The 26841-nt window shown below is 45.0% G+C and overlaps 1 protein-coding gene across 4 annotated transcripts in view; it reads right to left on the reverse strand.

The window, feature by feature from the left end:
- Positions 1-26841, reverse strand: part of CAPN1 (calpain 1) — a 50810-nt gene that overhangs the window by 12178 nt on the left and 11791 nt on the right. For all 4 annotated transcript variants that reach the window (XM_045025767.1, XM_045025768.1, XM_045025766.1 and 1 more), the window contains 9 exons: positions 22336-22454; positions 11928-12061; positions 11606-11774; positions 8695-8778; positions 7140-7225; positions 5809-5883; positions 3351-3511; positions 754-929; positions 236-247 (listed from right to left, as the gene is read on the reverse strand). In XM_045025767.1, coding sequence (XP_044881702.1) covers positions 236-247; positions 754-929; positions 3351-3511; positions 5809-5883; positions 7140-7225; positions 8695-8778; positions 11606-11774; positions 11928-12061; positions 22336-22454 — 1016 coding nt within the window. The remainder of the gene's footprint in view (positions 1-235; positions 248-753; positions 930-3350; positions 3512-5808; positions 5884-7139; positions 7226-8694; positions 8779-11605; positions 11775-11927; positions 12062-22335; positions 22455-26841) is intronic.

A 26841-nucleotide genomic window follows, 5' to 3' on the forward strand; every position in this document is an offset into this window, starting at 1 on the left:
AAGACATGCTGTTCAGACCTTGATCTGGATGAATATCAAAGAACTTTCAGGTTGTCTGGGATGGATACAAAATAAAAGCCTTGGAGCCACTTTGATCATTTCTAAAGGAAGAAGTGTCTGAATCCAAAGTGAAGCCACATTATGCATCATCATGCAATGTTATCCCTACCAAAAGTATTGATTTAAATATGCATTACCTATGGTTGGTATCTGATGAAAGAATTTCCATACGTACCTCACGAGGAACCTGTAGAGATACAAATTAGAAGTCAGTAACAATGAAACTAATGTTCTGTTAGCCAACAGGAAAAAGATAACATCTATATTTAGTTAGTTAGTTGCTTGGCCAGTCATCTTCTGCAATCCTATAATTACTATTTCAAGTATTTATGCTTGGATCAGTGTTTAAGCAATGGTTTCCTCTCACATCCCTTACTTCTCTTGTGCCATTGCAATGAAGTATACATGTTGTTCAGGGGCACTCACCTTTGAAACCCTAAGTCGTCCCCCCCCGCAATCGCTGTTCCTATAAGGAAGCCCTGCTGCCCCAACAAGCTGGGGTGACAGATTAATTCATCCAAGGTACAGAGGCAGCTCAACAATGAGCTAACATTTGAAGGCTAATTATATCCAAGTGAGCCTATTAATCTTATAAAGAACTGTTATTCTCAGAGGGGAGAGAGACAAGGAGGTTGTGCTAATCAGAAGCTAGGAATCTCTGAGAGCACGGATTGTTACAGAGCTCATAGTTACTTCATAGACAGCAAAGCCAATGGTCTCCATGTCCTTCCCATATCTCCTTTCCTTGCGACGGTGCTTCTGCATGAGTGCCAGGAGAAAGCTGCAGCCCGACTCTCTGCTGTAGTCATCATCATTATCATCCACCTCTTCCAGTCGGACTTTAAACTGAGGGTTTATCCAGAATGTAGCTGAATGGCAGGAAGAGAAAGGAATAAATTAAACAATACACTATCCTTACATATTCCTGGTTGTTTTAAGTATAGGGTAAGTCTGCACTGCAATTACGGGGCATGACTGTGGATCATCACGTAGACAGACATACCTAAGGGCTTGTCTACACTTGCATTTTATAGCACTCTAACTTGCTGGCTCAGGGAGGTGAAAAATCACCCCCCTGAGCGCAGCAAGTCTGAGTGCTTTAAAGCGCTATTGTAGACAGGCTCTGAGCGCTGGGAGCCGCACTCCAAGCCCTCGGAGCTAATCGCCTCGTGGAGGTGGATTACCAGGAGCGCTGGGAGAAGTCTCTCCCATCACTCGCACGCGACCACACTTCAGCGCTTTGAAGTTTGCAGTGTAGACACACCCTTAGATAGCTTTAACATAGCTAGCTTGGGCACTGGTAGCAATAAGCCATGGCAGCATGGGCTAGCTCCCCAAGTAATAACCTAGGGTTCTGGGTGAGCTTGTTGAAGTCCACGATGCTGCAGCTTCAGTACCATTGGTACCCAAGGTAGGTTGGGTCTATCTACACAAGCTGCAGGCACACACAGTTATTGCACTGTAGATTTACCCTTTGAGCCAAGAGTCTCTTACGAATGCCTGGAAAACCTGCCCACCCCAGTACAAAACAATCACTGGGAATAGATAGACAGTTATAAAAGTGTTCACTCATTCATAGTTTAAATTGATTGCAAAAGTGGTAATTCATCAAATATACATCTCAGGGCTTGGCTACACTTGAGAATTGCAGCGCTGGTGGAGGCTTTCCAGAGCTGCAACTTAGTAACTGTCCACACCTGCAAGGCACATCCAGCGCTGCAACTCCCTGGCTGCAGCGCTGGCTGAACACCTGGTCTGCTTGGGGTGTAACGAGTGCAGCGCTGGTGATGCAGCGCTGCTCGTCGGGTGTGGCCACACACCAGCGCTGTTATTGGCCTCCAGGGTATTAGGAGATATCCCAGAATGCTTTTAACTAATTACTCTCTTTGTTTTGTTATGCAGCCTCTCTTTGTTTTGTTGTGAACGCGGGGCTCCGGGAGCTGCTTATCTAAAAAACAAACACAGCTCCTGTTTGCTGTGATCAATCTGTAACTCAGTGAACAATCAAATGAGATAAACCCTGTGAATGAGGCAGGCAGGGGGATGAGTGAGTGTTTGCTTGATGAGAGAAACAGCGGGGGCGGGGCAGAGAAAGGGAGTCCCTTGGAGCAGCTGCTTATCTGGTCTGCAGGCTGTTTGCAGTTAAGCGTAAGGGGTCGGGAGAATTTTCTAATTTTGCAAGGCAGGGAGCTAATACACAGTGTCGGCTCCAAAAATCCACTCTCTCTCTCTCTCTCCCCCGCTCCCTGTCACACTATACCCCACCCCCCTCTTTTGAAAAGCACGTTGCTGCCACTTGAACGCTGGGATAGCTGCCCTGTGGCCACACTGCAGCACTGGTAGCTGTGAGTGTGGCCATACACCAGCGCTTTCCCTACACAGCTGTATGACCAGCGCTGTAACTCCCAGCGCTGCAACTCTCAAGTGTAGCCAAGCCCTCAAAATGACCTTTCCTCATTAACATGGGTCTCTGCAGAGGGTATTTCCAGTAAACTACAAACATTTCCTCAGGGAGTAGTGAAATTGGTACATCTCAGCGTAAAACTGTTTTAACAGCCAGCATCAGGCTAGTTTGATAAAATCAGGTGTTCTGGGTGGGTTAGCACTAAGGGCTTGTCTACACTGGCAAGTTTTGTCACCAAAAACTGCCTTTTGGCACAAAACAGCAAGAGCGTACACACTACAATGGGACTTTTGTCCCAAAAAACACTCCGTTTTTGCGACAAAAAGCTTCCACCCCTATGAGAGACTTTTGTCTTTTCCCCTCCCTTTATTGTCAACAAAGAGCCAGTGTAGACACTGCTGATTGTTTTGTCAACAGAACTGGCTTCAGTATCCCACAATCCCTGCCCTGATTGCTCTGCTTAGTGTTTTGATCTCTGCTGCCCTGCAGGCATGCGCCCCTCCCCTTTCAAAGCTCTGGGAAGTATCTGTGTGGTGCTCTGTTTGGGAAACAAACAAAGAGAAAATCATTGCAATGCTCCTATTCTGTACTACTCTAGGAACACAGCAGTGCTGCTGCAGGGGAAGGGGGACAGACCGACTCCTGCGCTGCTTTGCCATTCCTCAGCAGGGAGAGCTCACAGAGCTGTTCATGATGCTGAGGGGGCTGTGGGAGAACTTGGGAGAGAAACCCAAGATGGTGTCCCCAATGTGGACATGATCTGTCAACAGAGGGAGCAAGTGTGAACACCCTTTGACGATTTTTGTTTTGACGACTTTTGTTTTGTCAACAAAATTTGGTAGTGTAGACAAGCCCTAAGAGTAGCACACTGGACCATATACGTTACCTGGAAAATTCCTGCAGCCTCCAGCTGTGCTCCCCCGTCTCCAGGTGCCATCATAGAGTGTTGTGTTCCACTTGCGGAAGGTGCGCGCTTTCAGTGCATCTGGAGTAAGGTTACAGATCTCCAGCCGTGTGAACTCTCTCAAAAAATCTTGGAAGGACATCCTAAGAAGAAAGAAATCCAGTGAGCTCACACAGGTGTCAGAGAAACTACTGCAAAGGTCTCTCTCAAGTCAAGCTGGGTGTGAAGTGGTTTTCCTAGCCCATGTACATTTTTGAGAGTGAAAATTTTTTTACATCCTGAATCAGGACAAAATTCAATCATATTTCCCCAAACTGAACAACAAAAACCAAAATTCAGCTCAGGTCAATCAAAATATTTCTTTTTGATAATTCCAAAACATTTTTATTTAGAACTTTAAAAAATCTAATTAGCTTAGATTTCTAAATAAAATCATCTCAGGCCTGAAAAGTAGATGTTTCTTTTGAAAATGTTGAAATGTTTCATTTTCACAATTTCAAAATTTTTTCCTCGACAGTCAGGAAATGTGCATAAATTGCCCTGTTTCACAAACAGCTTCGGTTTCAACAAATCTGTATTTTTTGGTGAACAAACATTTCATTGAAAAATTCCTAATCAGCTTTATCCTTAAGACCCATGATGCATTTGATGATCATGTTTTATGTAGATATCAAAGCTTTCCACAGCCTCACAAAGAATAAAGATCTTTCTGTTCTACCCTGATCCTTCACCAATTCATGCCTTTTATTCCTTGCTTGTATGGTAATAATTCCTGGCTATAGTGAATCCAAGATCTTATATTTTTGATGTACTTCTTATTCAAAACCCCACAGCAAAGGAGTCCAAGCCTTTTCAAAATCTTTTTTATAATGATTGGTGAAAACCAACAGCACTACCCACTGTTTCCTTGTACCTTTCCTTCCCCACTTTGATCTGTTATATCAGGGGTGGGCAAACTTTTTGGCCCAAGGGTCACATTGGGGTTGCAAAACTGTATGGAGGGCCGGGTAGGGAAGGCTGTGCCTCCCCGAACAGCCTGGCCCCATCCCCTATCCGACCCCTCCCACTTCCCGCTCCCTGACTGCCCCCCTCAGAACCTCTGCCCCATCCAACCCCCCCTGCTCCTTGTTCCCAACTGTCCCCTCCCAGGACCCCCCGCCCCTAACCACCCCCATGACCCCACCCCCTATCCAACTCCCCTGCTCTCAGTCCCCTGACTGCTCTGACCCCTATCCACACCCCCGCCCCCTGACAGGCCCCCCGGGGCTCCCACACTTATCCAACCCCTCCCATCCCCTGACCACCCCCCAGAACCTCCACCCCATCCAACCGCCCCCTGATCCCTGTCCCCTGACTTCCCCCTGGGACTCCCTGCCCCTTATCCAACACCCCAGCTCTGGCCCCCTTACCATGCTGCTCAGAACAGCATGTCTGGCAGCTGCACCACCCAGCCAGAACCAGACATGTTGCTGCTCTGCTTGGCAGGAGCACACAACCCTGCCGCCCAGAGTGCTGCCCGCGCGGCAGCATTCCTGCAGGGTGAGGATGGGCCAGGGGTAGTCTCCTCGGCTGGGAGCTCAAGGGCCAGGTAGGATGGTCCTGCAGGCTGGATGTGACCCGCGGGCCGTAGTTTGCCCACCTCTGTGGGATATCCATGTGTTGTCTCTTGTCCTACACTTAGATTCTAAACTCTCATCTTTTTGTTCTATTTGTACAGTGCCTAGTACAATGGAGTCCTGATCCATGAGTAGGGCTCCTAGGTTTTATGGATATACAAGTAAAAAATAATAATACTCTATAACATCTAAGCAATTTATAAAATAAATGTAGAGGGCCAGATCCTCAGATGGTATAAATCAGTCTAACTTCATTATCTTCAGTTGAATTTCCCTGATTTATGCCAGGTGAAGATCAACCCCATTGAGTTCATGGTGGATTTTTTTTTTTTTGGTAGGGGAGCATGGAGGTGGGAATATTATTTTCAGCTGCAAAGACCAATCTGTTTTGGTGTTTTTCCCAGGTCACTGACTTCACAGGGGAGAGGGATGGCTCAGTGGTTTGAGCATTGACCTGCTAAATCCAGGCTTGTGAGTTCAATCCTTGAGGGGGCCATTTAGGGATTTAGTTGGGGATTGGTCCTACTTTGAGCAGGGGGTTGGACTAGATGACCTCCTGAGGTCCCTTCCAACCCTGATATTCTATGGTCAGCTGAATGCCACTCTCCAAAAAAGCACAAAACTGACTCCAGGCAGCACTGAGATCCATATGCAGCAAAAACATTTGCTTCCTGTAGAATGGGTTTTCACTGGTAAAAACACCACTTACGACAAATTAAAAAAAAACCCAGCATCTCAGTTTATTTGTGCATATTTAAAACCCCTTTTAACTTGGTCACACGAGTGTAAAATAAAGGTTAGTGCAAATTGTACTTTCCACTTACCAGAATTCCCCATCTTCCATTTTAATCCTTAGCTGCTGTCCCACAGATGGGTCCACCGTGTTCCACTCAGAAGAGCTGCAGGGGTGAAGCAGTTCAAACATGCCGTGAGTCCTAAAGCTTGAACAACTCACAGTAAATTAAATTCTGGAAGAAGGAGGCGCAACTCCATTGACCTATTGGAGCTCTGCCAGTTTACAACAGGGCTGAATTTGGCCCACTGTGGGAAATATTATCATCCCACACTGCTCATTAGTAAGAAAAATATTATCATTACTGGCTGTAGACATGTGTGGTCTGTATTCCAACCTGTTCCTGTGCTGTGGCTCAGCAGTTTATTTCCAGTTCCACAAACTGGGTGTAGGATCCAACCAAAATACTTCTGTTTTATAAAGATGTGACCCTAAGAGCACCCCAGTGCCAGGTGGCACATTGTTGTTAGGATATTTACCCAAAGGATGACATGTAATGTATCGCTAGAAAACTCAAAACTCATTGATCATTAATATTATTGTGTGGTGTATGTAATAGGTTCGTATATCATCCTCATCACCATAATATCTGAGAGCCTTCTGTAGTGCATTAAGCAATGTGACTAATATCTGTCACACATGGTTCATTCTGTCTCTCATCCTCTCCACAGGGGGAGAATTGTGTGTGCGCTGGAATGATTTGTCTTGGGATTTTTATTTATTTGTTAAATGTACATGTTGGGGACTGAACAAATTTGCAATAGATAGACCCTTTTACCTTGAGGTCCCTAGTTCTGATACAGACTGGTAATGACTAGCAGCAGTTCCTTTCTGACAGCTATTTGCCATTTATCCAAGGTCCTTATCACCTTGATATCTAAGCAAGGAGAGCCTATATGAAGTGAATTGATACATCTGCAGTCCAATTCCTTGTGGGCAGATACCTACATCTCATCAATCATTATCCTAGTTAGCACTATTTGGTCCCCTTTTTGCCAGCTGCAGCAGTGTACAAGGCTGGAACTATCTTCAACTTCAGATCTCCTTTGTAATCAGAGTGGAGACATGCTAGCGAGGGTTGTGTGTGGGAAGCTTGATTGCTACCTAACCTATGTGCTGTGGAAGTTCAGTGTCTAGACCTGTCAAGCTGACACCTTCCGCCGAGAGAAAAAATTATTTATTATTTTTCCCCTCCAATCTTCAGCAAGGGGGCTGGTACAATTTGTATAGTGGGGGTGCTGAGAGCCATTGAACCAAACTGTAGCCCACTTCAAACCAGGGGCTGTGGCAGCATCTGCAGCACCCCTAGTTCCAGCACTTATATGATATTCAGAATCTGTATAAAAAGGAGTTAATCCTTACTTATCACTCCAGGCTCCAGTCCATTCCACCTCTCCCCACGGGTTTCGCATTCGAATTAGATTAACACTCTGTCCTCGGTAGTTAATCTGTAATCACCACAGAGATCCACTTAGAGATACAGTAATACTTGCTTTCTGTAGTATTTATGCCTTACAGTCAGGTGCACAAAGAACTGTCATGCAAAAGACTACGATGGAGAGGAGAAAAACATAACTAGCTTTTAATGCGAGAGTGCTATGAGGAAGAAAAACTCTGATTAGCTTTAAATGAAAACAACTTTTTTACTCTGCAGAAACTGTTGTGCAGAATTGGGATACTCTTGGGATGAATGCTATAGTAAAAAACTAAAACAGATCAGATAGTGAGAACATTATTTCTTATGACCAAGAACTGTGTACATCCATGTCACTGTGCTCCACTAATTAAGGCCCTAGCCACAATGGTATCAGGACCTTACTAGCTACAGTCATATTTAAACATAGTTATAGCTAATACGGTTCTGATTCTATTGCAGGCAGTGCTTTAAAGGGGCATTTTTAGGTATCCTCAGGTATATATATATATATATTTCTCTGCAGATGTTTAGAAACCATACATAGCAGGTAGCATTGTGCTTTAAAACTGACCAGTCTAGTTTCACAGTCTTGGTGAATCACATATAGGCATCAAGAAGTATATGAGATTTTTAAATTCTTTTAACTTTAGTAATCCAAAAGTGTTATTAAGTAACACATAGAAAGTGATTTGTACATTGTGGGAAATCTGTCACAAGTGACAACCCAAGATTACAAATGAACAAACAAACAAAAAAATGTTGCCTTATTTTTAATGCTCAAATACAAAATACTAAATCGTGCAGAGACTTTAAAGTGGTAGCTTCAAAAAGTTAGTTGCTGGTTCAAAGGTATAGGTTTTTATTGCAGCTTTATGATTTTTAACCTGACATTCCCTTAAAACTACCAGGACATCTAGTTGCTGCAGAGGGCATGGGTAAAACAAAGCTGGAGAGTGTGTGTTAATGTGCCAATCCTGGCATGTCTCATGGGATTTAAGCAATAGTTGATGGTCACCCTATTACCTCAGACAGAAAAAAAAAATGAACTCCACTTATTTTCTGCAAAGTCGTAAACTTGTAACAAGATACATGCTAGGTGGTTCTGCCACAAAGACCTGCTATACCAGAGCCACTTGGGATGGGGTGGGCAATGAAATACGGATCTGCCAATGTACTGCACCCACTCCTCTTCCGTTTGACTTACTATTTATTAATCCTAGCTCTATAACCCCACAATAAACACTGTCTTGCATATCTCTCCAGACAACACACAACGGCTTTATACCTGAGACTCTCAAACATCCATGATTTAAATCCCAGGACATGGGTGTCTGAGATATTATTGTTCCTATTGTGTAGCTGAGCAGGCTCAGGTGAAGTGACTTTTGCAAGGTCACACAGCGGCAGAGTTTGGAATAGAACCAGGAGACCTGATTCCCTGTTCTAACTACTGCACAACACTCCCTCTCTTCAAACTCTTCAAGGGAATGAAGACTGTACCTGTTTGGCTCCTGTGACCGAATAGGCATGACCCTTCACCAGCTTTTTAAATGTTACAGCCTCCATGTCAAAAGCACTGGTAATCTACATTTTAAAAAGTACACAAGAATACATGTTAAAAGTTGTCATTGGCTTCACCTCTGTCCCTAAAAGAAAGGACATATTAACTCAAACTTAGCTTCTACACACACACACACACACACACACACACACACACACACACACACACACACACACACACACACCCAGTTCATGCGAGGACCACAGTTGAACGTGTACGAATGAGCCAGCATGCCACTGTTTTATTTTGTTCGGGTTTTTACAATGAAACCATCACTGTGGTACCTAAACAACAGAATTTTTTTATTTGGCGGTGGAGCCTTGCTCTCTCCCAGCTGCTCTAGGGCAGTGTGTCTCAACTTTTTTAGGCTGGTGACCCTTTATTCAAAATAAAAAAAAATGTGAACCCCCCCCATATTTACTATAAAACAGTAAAAAAAATATTAATTAGAAGCCCATGTAGTTGACGTGGGTGTGTTTTCAGGGCTGACAGAATAACTGACCTTGAAGGTTAAGAGTGTGCAGAGAATGAGGGAGCAAGATTTTCTTTGCTTTAGATTGAAATCAAATGTTCAACACTGCACAATCCTCCTTGATTGCCTTCCATGACACCCTTGGGGGTCGTGACCCACTGGTTGAGAAACATTCCTCTAGTCTTTTCTGTGTCATTTCTAAAATATTTTAAAATGAATGCAGATACTCTTGAAACTTTATAGTGTTATGAGCTGGGTGACGGGTTGTTATGGGATTAAGGCTGAACTCATCCTTCAATTAACAACTATAAACATACGCCCCATTTTAGCCCTGGTCTACACTACAGAGTTAGATTGATGTAAGGCAGCTTACATTGACCTAACTCTCAGCAGCTACACCAAAATGCAGCTCCCACCAACGTAACTCGCTCACGACACCAACTTAACAACTCCATGTCCGTGAGAGGTGTAGCACTAAGTCATTGTAGTTAGGTTGACAGAGAGTCAGCGTAGACACTGTGTTGCTTATGTCGACTGTTGCTGCCTTTCAGAAGCAGACCTACAGTGCCCCACACTGACAGTTAAATCAGTGCAAGCACTCCTGGTGAGGATGCACACCGCCAACACACAGAGGGTAGTGTGCATATGCAAAAGCTATTTAATTACCGCAATGGCTGTATGCTGATGTAATGGAGATCAACTTAATTTTGTAGGGTAGACTTGCCGTTTGGCGTATGGGGGAAGAAGGTGCAACAGACAAGAAAGACTGTCTTCCTCTCTCTGTCTAATGGAGCAGCTGAAAACATGGTGGCTGACCCTGGGGGAAACCTGGGGGGGAACATTTTGAGTTAGGAGTGCAGGCTAATGAGTGCTCTTGGTGCTGTGAGCAAAAGAAGGTGTTTCCTGCTATTTAATTCCCATACTCAGATCAGGTCAAGGGAAAAAAAACAACTTCATCTCAGCCTTTTGTTTGAATTGAGAATTCTAGATTAACAAAAGAGGTTATTTCAGCAATAGTGCTGGAGCGCATCCTGTTGTCATCAAATATGTAGAACCCATTGCCATCATGTTACTATCACAAATAGCAGAGACCACCATGTTATTGAACAGGCCCATGGTATACAGGCAATAACTCCACTAGGAAAGGGACCACTGGCTGCCCAGCAAGAGGGGGAACCACAGGATGGCCATCATGTACAGTTGGTATGGAAACAGCAAACAAACAGGCAATGGTTAAGAACTCTCTGCACTTTGTGTGTGTATCTGAGCTAAGGAAGAAGTGAAGCTTGCTGTTAGAAGAGATGGTAGACAGGTTAACATGAGATTGGCACATGCATCCGTGAGCTCCAGGAAGTCACCTGAGGGAATTCCAGAGGAGTTACTTTCTGAAGCAAATTTAGATTAAGAGCAGTTTCCTATAGTATATATGCAACCATCACCACCACACACATTTATTGGATTGGTGCAAAATGAAAAAGCACACGTACCCAGGGCTCTATGCCCCTTTGCCATACAGGCTAAACAACAAACAAAACGGAATACAACAATTTTCCAGAAAACAAGATGGAGATGAAAAGAGCCATGGTCCCAACCCTCAGTGCATGAATCTCAGCCTTGAGAAAAGACGGGCTTTGCAATGTATGGCAGTGCGTGTATGTGCACACTGCAGGCAGTACATGAAGCCAAAGGTTAAGTGACTTTAACCTCCTGATGGTCAGTGAATCATTGGACACTGGAAGGCTTTGTTGCTATTATAAAACATTTCTTCTAACGTAGGACTTGGGGATTTGCTGTAAATATTGATAGGAGATGCACATATCTCAGCAGCCATGATGAGTGTTCCATTTGTGTCCAAAACTTATCCATTTTGGAACAAAGCTCTGCTTTTGTTAATGAATTTGGGCTTGAGAGCCTGCTTAGGGAGGGGGCCACAATGTGAGCCTGATGGTTTATTTTCACTGCAGCAGTTAGCTTGGGTGAGTACACTCAAGTCAAGCTAGGTTAGCTCGAGTGAGAGCAACCACACTGCAAAACAACACTTGAACTACAAAGAGTGACTGGATTAGCTGAGTGAAATTGGATTGGCATCTGGTTTATTTGTAAATCAAGCTGCTGCATCCCTACTGCATTACTAGCTTGAGTCCAGCAGACACCAAGAGGAGTTTGCTTTTGTGTGAGTGCCCACACTGAATGGTTGCCAAAGGAACTCAACATGCCCAGCTAGATGACCAGGAGCCAAGGGATCCTTGAGCCACTGCCTTGTTTTGAGAATGAGCAGCCCCAAATCCCCAGCCTATTAAAATGGTCCAAGACCCACTCACCCATCATCACAACCAATAAGAAAAAGGTGCAGGATACCCTACAAAACAAGAACTCACATCAATGGAGCAGCCAAGCAGAGATCCCCTTTCCAGAGCTTTCAGAATAATTTGATAAAGGTCACTGGGGGGTTTCCGAAGTTCGTACCATTCGGTGACCCCTCCAGTGAAGTCTTCAAAGCCCTCTGAGGTGCTTCCTCCAGAGAGAGCTTCATAGCAGCCATTCACCCTGAGTGAGAATGAAGAAGGCAGATAGTTAGAATTTTCCCATTGCTGACACACTCTGGGCCACATTAGTCAGGAAATATCCACCAGCCAAGTGCTTGGTACATCATGGCCATTTCCAACGCAGAGCTAGGCAAGCCCAGACGCTGGCACTTACTTGGCATAAGCTTTCTCGAGTAGGGCACTCCAGAACTCATTGCCTTGTGCCGAGTGTACAAAAGCCAGCTTCCCATCCTTCGTCGGGAGAAGATCGTCCACTACAACGTCCACCCACTCCCCAAACTGCCAGATCTGCACAGGGGAGAGACAGATGTATGCAAATTGATGGTGAAAATAACGATAGGTTCTAAGTATCAGAGGGGTAACCATGTTAGTCTGGATCTGTAAAAGCAGCGAAGAGTCATGTGGCACCTAATAGACTAACAGGCATATTGGAGCATGAGCTTTTGTGGGTGAATACCCACTTCATCGGATGCACGTAGTGGAAATTTCCAGGGGCAGGTATATATATGCAAGCAAGAATCAGGCTAGAGATAACGAGGTTACTTCAATCAGGGAGGATGGGGCCCTCTTCTAGCAGTTGAGGTGTGAAAACCAAGGGAGGAGAAACTGCTTTTGTAGTTGGCTAGCCATTCACAGTCTTTGTTTAATCCTGAGCTGATGGTGTCAAATTTGCAGTTGAACTGAAGCTCAGCAGTTTCTCTTTGAAGTCTGGTCCTGAAGTTTTTTTGCTAAGGCCTGCAGCAAGAAATCCCATAATGATCTTTTATAGGTTCTAACGTCACCCTCATCACCATATTATCCAAACGCCTTCCAAAAATGCATTAATGCATAGTTAATATCTGGTACATGTGGTTCATTCTCTATCTCATCTGCCCAGAGAAAGAACTGTGTGGTCAATGCCTGATGAGCTAGGTTGTTTAGTGTGTGTTTAGCAGTTCTTGTCAAACACAGTTTCAATTCTAGTGTAGACAAACCCATTTTGAGAGAAGAATTATTTTTTATAATACAGTGTGTAAACGTGGACACTAATCAACTGATAAAAATGTTTGCATGGCTAATTTTGCTGTACCTCATGCTACTCACACTGGTACTGCAGGATGCAAAGGCTATGAAAATGAGAAGGTCGTGTTCTTTGCAGAGGTCTGGCAAAGGGCCCAGGCTATTTGTTACTGCTGATGCCCAAACAACTGTGTGGTAATTAAACCCCCAAAACTTTACAAGTCAAGTGATGGGGCACTAAGATTCCATTCAGTCCTTACAGTTAATGGGCAAAAAGGTCACGTAGTTGTCTGAAGCCTCAGTTCAGCAAAGTACTTTTGCAAGTGCCTAACTTTAAGCATGTGTCTAATTTATCTGACTTCAGCAGGACTACTCCCATACTGAAAGTTAGCCATGTTCTTAAGTATCTTGATTAATTATTGCCCAAATACCCTGTGAATGTGAACCAGAAATGAATTTTTCATTAATTGGCCGAGCTCGTGAGGCATTACACTTGATGGCATTTCTGTTTGGATGTAGAATCAACTTCTAAACATTGGATCTCATTATGCTTTTTTCTCCTAGATAAAAGAACTGTCTGCTATTAGAAATCTCTTCCATGTAGAAACATACTTGTATGTAGACCATAGTATAGTCACCTCTAAACCATCTCTTAGAGCAGGGGTCTAAAACTTAATTTACCTTAGGACCAGTGCCAATCCTCAAATCTTCCCAGCAGGCCAATCATGTCACTCATGCCACCCAGAACCTGCCCCCCCCAACTCCACCCCCCATCTGCCTAAGGCTCTGGGAGGGAGTTTGGGTGGGGAAGAGGATTGGGGTGCAGGAGGAGGGGGCGGGGTGCAGGCTCCGGGAGGGAGTTTGGGGCGGGAGTGGGCATGTGGGAAGGGGGAGGGGGTGCAGGCCCTGGGAGGGAATTTGGGGGCAGAAGGGGGGGGGTCTATGGGAAGGAGGTGCAGGCTCTGGGAGGGAGTTTGGGGGCAGGAGTGGGTGTGTGGGAAGGGGGAGGGGGTGCAGGCTCTGGGAGGGAGTTTGGGGGCAGGAGGAGGTCTGTAGGAAGGGGGTGCAGGCTCTAGGAGGGAGTTTGGGGGCTGGAGGTGTGTGGGGACAGGATGCAGGCTCTGGGAGGGGGTTAGAAGGTGCGGCGCTTACCTGGGGCTCCAAGATGGGGCGGGCTGGGGGGGGGGCTCCATGTGCTGCTGCCGTTAGGCACCGCCCCCGCAGCTTCCCATTGGCCACAGGGGTGCTCAGGGTTCTGACAATGTGCGGAGGCACAGCCCTGCCCCATCCTGCCCTAGGGCTGCAGGGAGGGGCCAGCAGCCACATGGAGCGAGTGTGCAGAAAGCTGCTCAGCTCCGCGGCGCTGCTGGTGGTGGGTGGGGCCCGGGGCCATTTTAAATCTCCCAGGGGACGTGTGGGGGTGGGTGGAGCGTCCAGGGGCAGCAGGCGGGGCCAAGGGAGAGATCTGGCCCCAAAATTGCTGCAGCCCCGCAGGCCACATTGCGGAGGTTCTCGGGCCGCAGATGGCCCGCGGGCTGGAACTTTGAGACCCCTGTCTTAAATAAACAAAATATTTGTAACTTCCTTAGTCTCAGTATAAGGTCTGTTTTCCATACTTCGAATAATTCTTGTAGCTTTTCTCTGAACCCTTTCCAATTTTTCCAACATCCTTTTTGAAGTATGGACACAAGAACTGGACACAGTATCCAGTAATGGTCTCATTAATGCTACATCCAGAAGTAATACCTGTGACACATATGCAATATCCTGGACAAACCTTATGGCATTAAATTCAACCTTCCTGAACTAAATTAAACCTTATGGAATAAAAAGTTTTAATAACTTTGGAGTCCATTGAACTGAAAATGCAAATGTTTGCGCACGATGGTGGAATTGTATAGAACTTCTTTAGGAGGAAGGCAGGATTAATGCAATTTCTGGGAGATACTAAGAACATCAAAGGACTTTTGAGGACAATGTGTGTGCAGAGGATTTCCTAGGAAATACATGGGGGTGAAGGGAATGCAAATGACCCATCTCGAATCTGACTTTTTTAAGCTGCATTTTGAGCGGAGACCCATTGTTTGGCTGATTACTGATTAGTCTTTTCAAAGACCCAAACTGGATAAATGAGTGAGTCTCTTGGGAGTTCAAGTTCATCACACCCTTTGCTCTGAACAAGAAAAATCACAGGAAAACTGCTGGGTGGAGGCTGAAGGACTGCTTCACCTAGAGTTGGTGCTGCAGTTGGGAGGATCTCTGGTAAGCTTATTAGCAGGTATATAGGTTCTTTTATTGTTTTTAATGTGTTTTCTCTGTATTGCTTTTACCTTAAGGATAAAATGTGCTTGCTTAGGAGAACCATGTGGTAGCTTAACTGTGGTAACTACACTGTTAAACATATCTGAAGAGAAGGAAGAAGAAACCTGCTTAGGCAGCCTGTCTTTTGCTGGGGATATCACAGAATGGTGCGGGGGGATAGCTCAGTGGTTTGAGCATTGGCCTGCTGAACCCAGGGTTGTGAGTTCAGCCCTTGAGGGGGCCATTTGGAGAACTGGGGTAAAAATCTGGGGATTGGTCCTGCTTTGCACAGGGGGTTGGACTAGATGACCTTCTGAGGTCCCTTCTGAGGTCCCTTCCAACCCTATGATTCTATGGTCAAGGGACTATGCAGCATGGAAATATCCTGGTCAAGAGGGAGAGAGAGAAGAGAGACATGTCTTCACTCCCTATGGATAGGGAGCTATAAGCCTAAAGTGGGTGCCGTTGCTGGATCACAGAGGGGGAATACAGGTGCAGTTGCCCTGAATTGTAACAATACCTACTCCCACTCTGTAGTCCCCATCTTATACATTGAAGGATTATGTTTATCATCTTAGCTACAACATCACACTGGGAGCTCATGTCATCTTGTTACCCCTAAGTCCTTTTCAGAGTCACTCTTCTAAGTGACCAGACTAAGTCCCATTGAAAGTCAATGGGAATGCCACTCCTCACTGGAGTAGAAGGATTTAACAATATTTGATATACATGCTTCCAAAAAAATCTCCTGCTTGTTTCTGCTGCTAGAACTGTAGCCAACTTTGAATGGAGGCTGGTGTGATAATGAGATCTTCCATTATCTGATGTAATGGAGTGTGACATCTGCTCACAGCCAGCAGGTACAGGTTGAATCAAAACACTGCACTGTCATCCTCTGCATGAAGTGTTAAATGCACAGCTCATGGGACTGGGAAATAAGGTTCTGTAGATGTCCAGTTACATTTGGACATGTGATTAGTAACACAGCTGGGTGTGGTTCGGTCACAGTGCACAAGGAAGGTACAATTTTAAAAACAGTAGAGAATCGGACCCACATGCCTTGAACATTGTGCAATCATTAACACGCTTATTTAGCTCCTACGCTTATTTAGCAGCATTTTACAGCATATTTAGTATCATTTTGCACACGAGTAAGGAAAAAGATGGAGAGTCAGGCCCATTTTTTTTTTTTGGTGGTTAGATGGCCCCCATTGCTGTAGTGTCTGCACACATCACACTCAATATATTTATCCTCAGCCCTTGAGGTAGGCAAGAACTATTCTCCTCATTTTAGAGAGGGAGAATTGAGGCACAGAGAAGCTAAGTGGCTTGCCCAAGGTCACACAAAATCTAGGGCAGAACATGGTCTTGAACCCAGATCTCCTAGATGCTGTGTTAATGCCCTAACTACCTGACCATCCTTCCTCTCACAATCCTGTTATGAAGACCTCATCTTGGCCAACAACGGGTGATTGAACTGGGGACCACCACAGCTAACAGCATGACTCTCTAGCGTTTGTGCTAACAAGGCAGGTTTGTAGCTATGGGCTAATACAGAATAGGCTTGGGGGTAGGGGAAGGGAATGGGTGACCCTGTGTGTTAATGCACCAGTCTTTAACCAGGAGAGACTGGGGAAGTTTAAATGCATTTGTTGGTTTTAACTTAGGCCCTAGTCAACATATTGTCCAGATGAGAAAACACACCCTAGTCTGTGCTCAGAAGAGAGCTAGAAATGGTAGTTCAAGGGTAAATTGCCAATGTCCCTGTATTCTGAAATGCAGCTGAGGTGCTGGCTGGCTGGCATAGAACAGACTGGTGCAGATCAGCACTGAGGTGCATTGGCAGAGCTAGGGAGGGAACGTACACCGTACAAGTAAGCATTGCTCTCACCAGAACTATTGGTCTCCCTCTGTGGGAAGCACCTACTCCCTTCACGTGTTTCAATTGTCAAAAACTGAATTTTCAATTTGTTTTAATGAAATTCAGAATAACTACTTCACTCTTCAGGGTTTCTACACCGCTTAGTCATTGCAGCAACTCAGCTCACAGAAACTGGCCTCTGTCCAGATCAGTTTAACTGTCAGGACAAAAACATGATAGTTCAGTTCACGGCTGCCCAGAGAGCAAGCACAAATTCTTGATAATCAGCCTGGTTTCATTGTAGGGATAATTAAAGAAGGTTTAAATCATTTTTCATATAAACCATGTCTAATATATTGTTAAAAATAATTTATTGTTAATTAATACTTTATAACTGAAGGTTTATATTAGAAGTAAATGTGAGTCCCAAGATTTAGCCTCTAACCTGCAAGCCACCAGCTGTGTCAAGCCTGCCCAAAGAAATACTTTGTATAAAACTTGTTAAACATTAATTAACTCTAAGTAAGCCAAAACAGTAGCTGTTATAGTATAGAGAGAGAGACCCCCACCCTCTATAAGTTTTCATCTCACTTTATTTTTGATTGTTAAAAGACAGGGAGTCTCACATAAATTGGTAACACCCCAAAAGGTAAAGAGACAGTGAAATAGATGTGATTAAGATAAAGAATGTATGTGAATGAATGCCTAGTTTAAATAATGAATGAATGGTTAGGGGGTTACCAGCCTGAAGAATTCACTGTCAGCCAAAGAAGGTGTCAAGTGGGATCAACCAGATAAACCCCGGAGGGCAAACTGGAATCCACCTCACCACCTCAAAGGAAGGAAAAAACAAACATCTGACAACATGGAGCCAGCCACCTGCTGATTGATTTAGCAACAGCAGAATGAAGCAACTCTCATGGACTGACATAGGAATAAATTCCTATAAAACTGGACTCTGAAGACTAAGGACTTTGAGTCTATGGTTCTGCTGCCAGCCTCCAGGAGCATCAGGTGCATCTGACACAGACTCGGCTCCATCCTCATGACCAAGATACCTGGCCAGTAACTTGGCATGAGCAATGTCTAAGCTGGTAACTATAGCACCTATACAGAACCCGAATGAATGAATGAATGAATGAATGAATGAGTGTGTGTGTGTAAGAAATAAGTAGTGATAGAAATAAGTAGTAAAACAACGTTGTTTGCTTTTATCTTTTGCTTTACTATTATATTTACAATAAATGTGGCATCTTTGCCTTATCCCTCTTAATAAGATCCTGCTGGTTTTTATTATATTGGTATAACATCATTCCTCATCGGTAAGAGCATCAGTAGACTAGGAGGTACCTAGAAAGGCATCAGTGCATTTGCAGTTCCTCTCCTCTGCAGTAAGACCTCAGATCAAGATTTTATGCTTTTTATTTTATTCAAGTGCCCAGAAATATCATGATCCTGAAATTAGTCAGTCAAGTTTAGGGATTTCTAAGCTGCCTAACACATGGTATCTTAAATTCCAGCCTCCAATGACATCATTCAACACTTAGGTAATATGAAGGTGCAGAGAAGGTGCTAACCCTCCAATTAAAGTTTATATTAAAATAGCTGATAAAGAGTTTTAAATTCCAGTTTTCCAAGTAGAAATGCCACAGAATACGTAACAGTCACATCACGATACAGCTGATATTTGCCAAGGTGACAACACAGAATTGTCATGCCAAATTTCTACCTAAATTAACTATAGGCCATTTTATAAAGTAGCCTGGTTAGATGATCTGGTAAAGAACTAGAGCAACACATTCAGCATTTTATAGCTGCAAAGTACTTTACATAATTAGTTAATTAAGCCTTAGGGAATTTAAATTAATGGATTTTAAGGCCAGAAGGGACAATTAGATCTAGTCTGACCTCCTGTAGAAGATGGGGGAAATACCCTGGCCTTTCACCTCTGTATTGAGCCCAGTGACTTATGTCTGACTAAAGCATCTTTTCCCAGCTTGAGCTGAAGACCACAAAAGATGGAGAATCTGCTATTTCCCTGGCGTGTTTGTTCCAATGGTTAATCATCCTTACTGTTGAAAACACATTGCCTTATTTCTAACTGGAATTAGGCTGGCTTTAGGATCTTCTTCTTCTAACAAGACATTGGTTCTTGTTATGCCTTCCTCTGATAGATTAAAGCACCTTTTAGTACCCAGTCTTTTTCCCCCATGAAGATACTTATACACTGTGATCAAGTCACTTCATCTTTTTTTTTTGGATCAGCTAAATGGATTGAGCTTTTTAAATCTCGCACTGAAATTCTTGTCAGAACTGGTAAAAGCATTCCTGGCTCCCAGTCCTTTATTATTACAATAGCAGCTCCTGGCTTCAACTGAGATCAGGGACCCATTGTGCTAGATGTTGTACAGACACAAAGACATAGAGGAAGTGACTTGCCCAAGGTCACATGGCAAGTCAGAGGCAGAGCCAAGAACAGAATCCAAGTTTCAAAGTCCCAGTCCAGTGCCCTACCCGGTGATTCCCACTGCCACTTGTGGACCTGTGTTCAGACTGTGCTTCTGCCTACATGGGCCAAACCTAAATGCTGCTAAAGTTTGTAATTTCTCTTTATTTGGTCCATCTCGCCCCTAGCATCAGGCTTTCCTCCAACTCCACGGCATCTTCCCTCCTTTCCCAGCCTGGCACTCCCTGCACAGAATGGGAGTAACCGTGATGAATAATGAATCAGCTTTGCTACGGCAGTGAAATTCACTAGGCCTTGGGCTTCACCCCATGGCCATTGCTCAATGGTGATTAAACCGACTGGTTTACTAGCCAAACAAATCTTTCTTGGTTTAGATAGATATCAGAGCAATTTTCTTCCTGCTAAATACACATGCACAGCACTACGCCCAAAATAAAAACAGTGCATGTAAAGCAAAAATAAATAAATAATGACATTAGTGTTAACTTTGCATTCCTGCTGAGGGTGGAGAGCTGGAACTGCAGCACAAAGGTAACCACTAGGACCATTGTCCCAACAGCCACTGGCATTGCACCAACAAGGTACAATTACGGGTGGCGTTTAGCACTGAAAATGTGCTCAGTGCTGAACAAAGGCCAAAGGAAAAAAAAAAAGAAAAAGAAGTCTCTTCTTAAAAAGCCAACAATCTAACAGGTGAGAAAGAGAGAACAACTAAACCAGTATAAGCAGCTTTATACCTGTATAACCGTATCCATGGGCTTGGCTACACTTGCAAGTTGCAGCGCTGGTAGAGGCTTTCCAGCGCTGCAATTAGTAACCGTCCACACCTGCAAGGCACATCCAGCGCTGCAACTCCCTGGCTGCAGCGCTGGCTGTACACCTGGCCGGGTTGAGGTGTAGCGATTGCAGCGCTGGTGATCCAGCGCTGCTCATCAAGTGTGGACACACACCAGCGCTTTTATTGGCCTCCAGGGAATAAGGAGATATCCCAGAATGCTTTTAACTAAATTACTCCCTTTGTTTTGTTATGCAGCCTCTCTTTGTTTTGTTGTGAACCTCCGGAGCTCCGTTTCTACCGGAGCTGTTTATCAGCTCCTGTTTGCTGTGATCAATCTGTGAACAATCAAATGAGATCCTCCTCCCTGTTGTGAACGAGCTCTGTGGAGCTCCTCCGTTGCCGCTGCTGCTATCTAAAAACAAACAAAGCTCCTGTTTGCTGTGATCATCTGTACCTGGCTGTAAACAATCAAATAGAGGCAGGCAGGGAAACAGTGGGGAGTCCTGTTGCCTGCAGGCTGTTTGCAATTAAGAGTTAAGACTAAGGGGTCGGAAAAATGTTCTGATTTTTCAAGTCAGGAAGCTAACACACAGTGTTGGCTCCAAAAATCCACTCTCTCTCTCCCCCCGCTCCCTGTCACACTAGACCCCACTCCACCCCCCTCTTTTGAAAAGCACGTTGCGGCCACTTGAATGCTGGGATAGCTGCCCATAATGCATCACTCTCAACAGCGCTGGAAATGCTGCAAATGTGGCCACACACCAGCGCTGGTAGCTGTGAGTGTGGCCACACACCAGCGCTGCTCCTACACAGCTGGATGACCAGCGCTGCAAACTACCAGCGCTGCAAACCGTAAGTGTAGCCAAGCCCCATGTCTGCTTTAGCTATATCAGTTTAAAACTAATACAGAAAAAGTGGTACAAAAACTGTGTAGACAAAGTCCTAATACAAGTGCCCTATACAAGTTGTTCTAAGGTCTTTGCTTACTGATGGTGACATGCTTTCTTGCTTCCTACCAGCTTCAAGACATGCATTTCTCATCGGTAACTGAGCTCTTCAGGCTGCCAGAGACCGCCCTGTTTCTAGCAGATAACAAGTTGCTACTGATTTCTCTCTTTCCAATATCTCTTAACAAAATAAGGCCAACACCTTTCCACCCAGGTTTAATGTTCCACCCCGTCTGCAAAACCCCGAGGGAAGCTGGTCCTACACAGGGGCGGCTCCAGGCCCCACCACGCCAAGCGCGTGCTTGGGGCAGCATGCCACGGGGGGCACTCTGCCGGTCGCCAGGAGGGCGGCGTGCCTGCGGGAGGTCCACTGGAGCCATGGGACCGGCGACCGGCAGAGCGCCCCCCGCAGCATGTCGCCATGCTTGTGGTGGGTAAATGTCTAGAGCCGCCCCTGGTCCTACACATGATCCAATGTTTTTTAAAGGTTACAACTGTTAAAAGGTGCCAATGAACACGATAAAAATGGGTATCACACAGCCTGATAGGAACCTTTTTTTGGTCCACACATTATTTTCACACACACACTTTTCACTTGGGCATCTTTGGGAAAGATACCAATAGTCAAGTGTTATACAGTGGGCTGGCCCTTTAAAGGGAGTTGGCCTCAGCTCTATCTGTACCTACTTATCTGCCACATATGTGATGGGTTTGGCCAAGTGGTTACCCAGGCATCATGACAAGGCATCATGTGATGGTAGTCTAAGGGCTGGGGCTTCCTCAAAGAGATTTTCCTGCTTCAAAGAGAGGGAGACCTTTCTGAAGAAGCCCAGAGTAAGCCTGGAGAGAGATCTGGGCCCTGATGCAAAGATCAAGAGGGAGAGAGACCTTCAGGGGGTATGGGGTCAAAGTGGGACAGGGAAAGAACCTGCTGGGAGTTGCCTGCTGCCATGGCAGGTAGCAAAGCCCTTAAGAAGGAACCGGGAGCTCAGGAAGGGTGAATTTAACTGCTGCGCTTGGAGAAGAAGGCTGGGAGATTCTAGCTATGAGTTAAACGGTTATTTTGTATTCAATAAACCAGACCCCAGGAGGGGAGAGTAATTCAAAAGCACCAGTTGTGGCAGTTTTACTGGGGAAGGAGGTAAACTGAGGGAGCAGCAGGGTCCAACACCAGATGAGGCGAGACTTTCTTACATCCCAGCATCTCACCTGGAAGTGGAAGATGCCGGCATATCCAGTCTGGAAGCTCTGCCCATGGGGGACCACTCGATGGAGGATGGTTTCATTCAAGGTGAGAGAAGCAATTGCAGCTAGGAGCCAGCAGTCACCTGAATGAAGGCAGAAGGAAAAGTTAGTCAAGAAAGTTCAATTTGCACCAAGCATGGGAAATAACATGACCGTTTATTCAGCAGAACCTAGCTGCATTGGATCAAATAACTGCAGGGTACGTGGCAGTTACATTTTATTCTCAGGAGAAAAATAAAAAGTGCCAAGCAGCAAACATAATGGAGTGCAAGATTTCAGGCTTGTAAGTTACCGGAGCTATTTGGCAACTCAGGCACCCACTGGGGAGAAAGATATTTGCATAAACCACACACCAGTTCTTGCAGCTAACCAAAACTAGCTGTACAATTCCCCACATGAGTCAGAGCAGCCCGGGGCTCCCACATAGACATTCTCCTAAGCCTCCTGCTGCAAGTTCTCACACATCCTCACCCTTGTTTTCCACGGCTTATCATTCTAAGTTTTGCTGCTGATTTGCTCTTCTCACTTATGTGGCACCAAAAATATGGCAATGCTGATGATGAATGGGATACTCTGGGCTTTAGTCTCAGCAAAAGTCAGCAAAAGTCTGACTCAGCAAAAGTCTGATATCCACTTGGTTTTTAGATCAAAAGTGATGGAAGCCCCCTTGGATTTTTGCACTGTGGCTGTTACTCAGCAGAGATACGAACATCCAAGGTGAAGGGCATAAGGGAAACCACTATTTTGGTCCTCAAATGTACAAATTGCCTAAACCTCATAGTTCAATGCAGATGAGAGGAGAAATTTCCTTCCACTGAAGCTTCTGCCCCCTCACAGTTTGACCAGGTACCTCATAAGTTGCAGTCCCCAAGCAAGTTTATCCAGTTCTCTGTGCACTTTGCACAGTGTTTTTGCTTGGGTGTTGGGGGAGGTGAGATCCTGTGCTGGGCCAGAACTCACCGCCCAGGGAGAGGGGAGCTTTAAAAAACCCTCGTGATCCTAGGCTGCTCCACGGGCCGCAGTTCAGCTCAGAATCTATGGAGCGCTATGTACTGCAGCCCCACACCTAACACACACCCTGCCCAGTGCCCACAGTCTTAATCCCCCATGCCAGGGCTTGCAGGTTCCTCCCCTGGCCAGATATGGAGCTCTTAGAGCCTCTTTTATGCAGCATAAAGGGGCCAGAATGGGGGTGAGGATCTCAGCCAGGGTAGGTTTTACTTTAAGCTATGCCACTACAATTGGTTACACTTATTCAGGACCTGCTGTGGAAGACAAAGTATCAGATGACTAGTACCATCAGCAGGCCACAGAGCTCAAGGCCACTCTGCACAGCCAAGGAGACTGTAGGGAAAGGGTATAAAAATAGTGACTTTTGGCACGTCCATAGCACCCTTCATCTCAAAGTGCTTTTGAAAACATCAATAAAGCCCTGTACGTCCGTGCAGTCAGTCCTCGTGGAAAAAGAGCGTCATGAAGCAGTGAAACAACTTGCCCCAGGGTTGAGCTGCAAATCAATAGCCAAGCCAGGAACAGAACCCAGGAGTCCTATCTCGCTGCTCCTTGCTCTAACCATTAGAGCACTGCCTTAGCTAAAGAACAAGACCCCAGCGTGTCAGTGCCACAAAGCGTGGTCAAAGTGAAGAGTTCACACACCGTGTAAATAAATATATATTAAAGATAACTTACAACTTATTTTTGTGCCAAAAAAAACAAAAAACCTGCCACAAGATATCCATGAGGCTAAGAGCTTAGCAGAATTTAAAAAAGGATTGGATATTTATATCTGTTAGTCTGTAAGGTGCCACAGGACTCTTTGCTGCTTTTACAGATCCAGACTAACGCAGCTACTTCTCTGACACTATATGGATAATGAGACTCTCCAAAGTTACAATAGTAATTAAAAAAAATAAAGATGGGATATTATCAATCCTCCTGCATCAGAGCATCAGCCAATCTCAAACATGGTTAGGAAGGCAGTTTCCTGAGGGGTAGGATCTCTGATCATTATGGGATTTCTTGCACCTTCCTCTGAAGCAGCTGGTGCTGGCTGCTGTCAGAGAATGGGCTAGGTGGACCCCTAGTCTAATCCAGTTTGGCAATTTCTGTGTTCCCACAGCTTGACGAGTCCAAGGCCACCATAGCAATTTGGGCTTAACTTGTCGCTTTGCTGTTCACCTTTACTGGGGACCAGAAAACTACTTAGTACCAGAGTAGAAAGAGCCAGATGTGGGGCTGCCCACCTTGTCTGCCAGCTCCTTACAAAGCTCTTTCAGTGGTCTCTGCTGGCCCACACTTGCTGCCTCTTCTGCTTCTGCACAGTCTCAGAGGGACAGTTTAAAGACTGCTTCAGTGCAGTGGCAAAGGAGCAGATGGATGAAGGCTGGCAGCAGATGGGAAGGAGTGGACAAGCAGATGAGGCTTTTTAAGTCCAAAGAATGCTGTATTGGGACCCACTTTCAGAAACAGCTGTGGCAGCTGGCAACCAGCCAGGTGCTGTTGATGCCATTTTCCTCCCACACCCCCCCCCAGTGGACATCAGAACTGCATTGTTTAATTCCCCACACGCCTCTCCCCCCCCCCAGTGTGTTCCTGGGATATTTAAAGTTTCATGGAATTTGCACAGAGCTAGACTCCATTCCTGCTCCAACTGCCAATCTGCTGTAGGGAGGGGCATACGGCCGATATATATGCCCCCATGCTGACTCTGGGAGGAGCTGGACTGCAGCTGTCAGGGGGCTTCCCTCATCCAGGGCAGCACTCATCCCAGGCTAGAAAAAACACAGGCAGAAGGACTGCTGCTGCCAAACTTACTGGTGAACACAGCTCAGTGCAGCGTACTAAATATCCAGCTGATATGACTCCAAAGTTTGCATCACTCCAATGCAGCTGCTGTTATCCCTTCCAAATTCAGAGACTCTCCTCCCATTGAGACACACTTTAAAAATGTGCATCATGGGAGGAAAATGTCTTCTTTGTGTTTAACTGATTGCATCTTTGCATTGTGTATTGATTTAAAATGTGACTAATGGGTCTGGGAGCAATGCAGAGGCAGCGTCCAATACCTGGAAAGAGTGCAGTATTCTCCTGGGGTGGGAACTCTACTAAACTAGGTTTGTGCCTGGGATAGGAACATTTCATGTTAATCTTAAGGCACCCCTCTTCTGGCCAAAGTTCAGAGCTAAAGTTAAGCATTAGTGCTCGTAAAGCACACCGAGATCCTCAGATAGAAGGCGCCATATAAGTGCACAGAATTATTATTATATAGATGACTCCTCCACCCTCCCATCCCCTGCTTTGATGGCCCTAATCTTGCCTTTAATAGCAATAGAGTAGGTGTGCAGTAGGCGTGATTCAAACAGGCTATAGACTGGACTCTGCAGAAGGGGTTGCCGCTTACAGGAGTAGCCCATAACCCAAAAGGCCTGGGGTAAAATTTCCAAAGATGTCTAAATTCATCTTCAAATGGGATTTAGGCACTTAGAATCCTAAATCCCACTGACAGAGAGACTTGGGCTCTTAAGATCTAAGTCACTTAGGCACTTTTGAAAATGTCACTCTTGATTTACATACAGGCTTTGTACATATATATTTTAAACCGATATAGTTATAGCAGTACTATCCCTAGTGTGAAAGCAATTATACTGGCATAAAGGTGCCTTATACTGATATAACTACTCCTGAATGGAAGAGGAATAAACTATATTGATCTAAACACCTTTACATCAGTCTAACTGTATAAAGCTGTACAACCTCTCACCACCTTGGGGGCAGGAGGGAAGGCAGAGGGGTTATACAGCTTTAACTATACTGATATAGTTTGAGTAGTACAGCTTGTGTGTGTAGATGAGTCCATCTGTCTCAGAACACTATCCCCTCTGGTTTAAATTAATCCAAATTTAGCCTCCAACCTGCAGTAGTCAGGATAATCCATCCAAAGGCACAGATTGGGTGGAGAGGGATAGCTCAGTGGTTTGAGCATTGGCCTGCTAAAGCCAGAGTTGTGAGTTCAATCCTTGAGGGGGCCACAAAGGGATCTGGGGCAAAAATCAGTACTTGGTCCTGCTAGTGAAGGCAGGGGGCTAGACTCAATGACCTTTCGAGGTCCCTTCTAGTTCTAGGAGATAGGTATAGCTCCAATTATGATAAATAATTTTAATATAATTTGTACATTTCCAGCCCTAGGTTTCTCTAGCTCAGCAACATTCTCTCTAATCCATTTTTTGTAATTTAAGGCTGGGGAACTTAGAGAACATGAGAGAAGAGAGCACATACCGCACCCAACGATAAAACTAAATAGAAACTGCAGTAAAGGAAACCAGACACCGAATATCACCATTTCATCTCAGCAAACAGCAGGACCAGTCTTTCCTTTCTTCCTGTTTTAAAATCTCATGGGGGGGGGGGGGGGGAAAATCATATCTCTGTGGCATTTTTCCTTCTCTATTATGTGTAATGTGCCAACAGTGA

This window comes from Mauremys mutica, chromosome 7 (assembly GCF_020497125.1).
Source record: "Mauremys mutica isolate MM-2020 ecotype Southern chromosome 7, ASM2049712v1, whole genome shotgun sequence".
Lineage (NCBI taxonomy): Eukaryota > Metazoa > Chordata > Testudines > Geoemydidae > Mauremys > Mauremys mutica.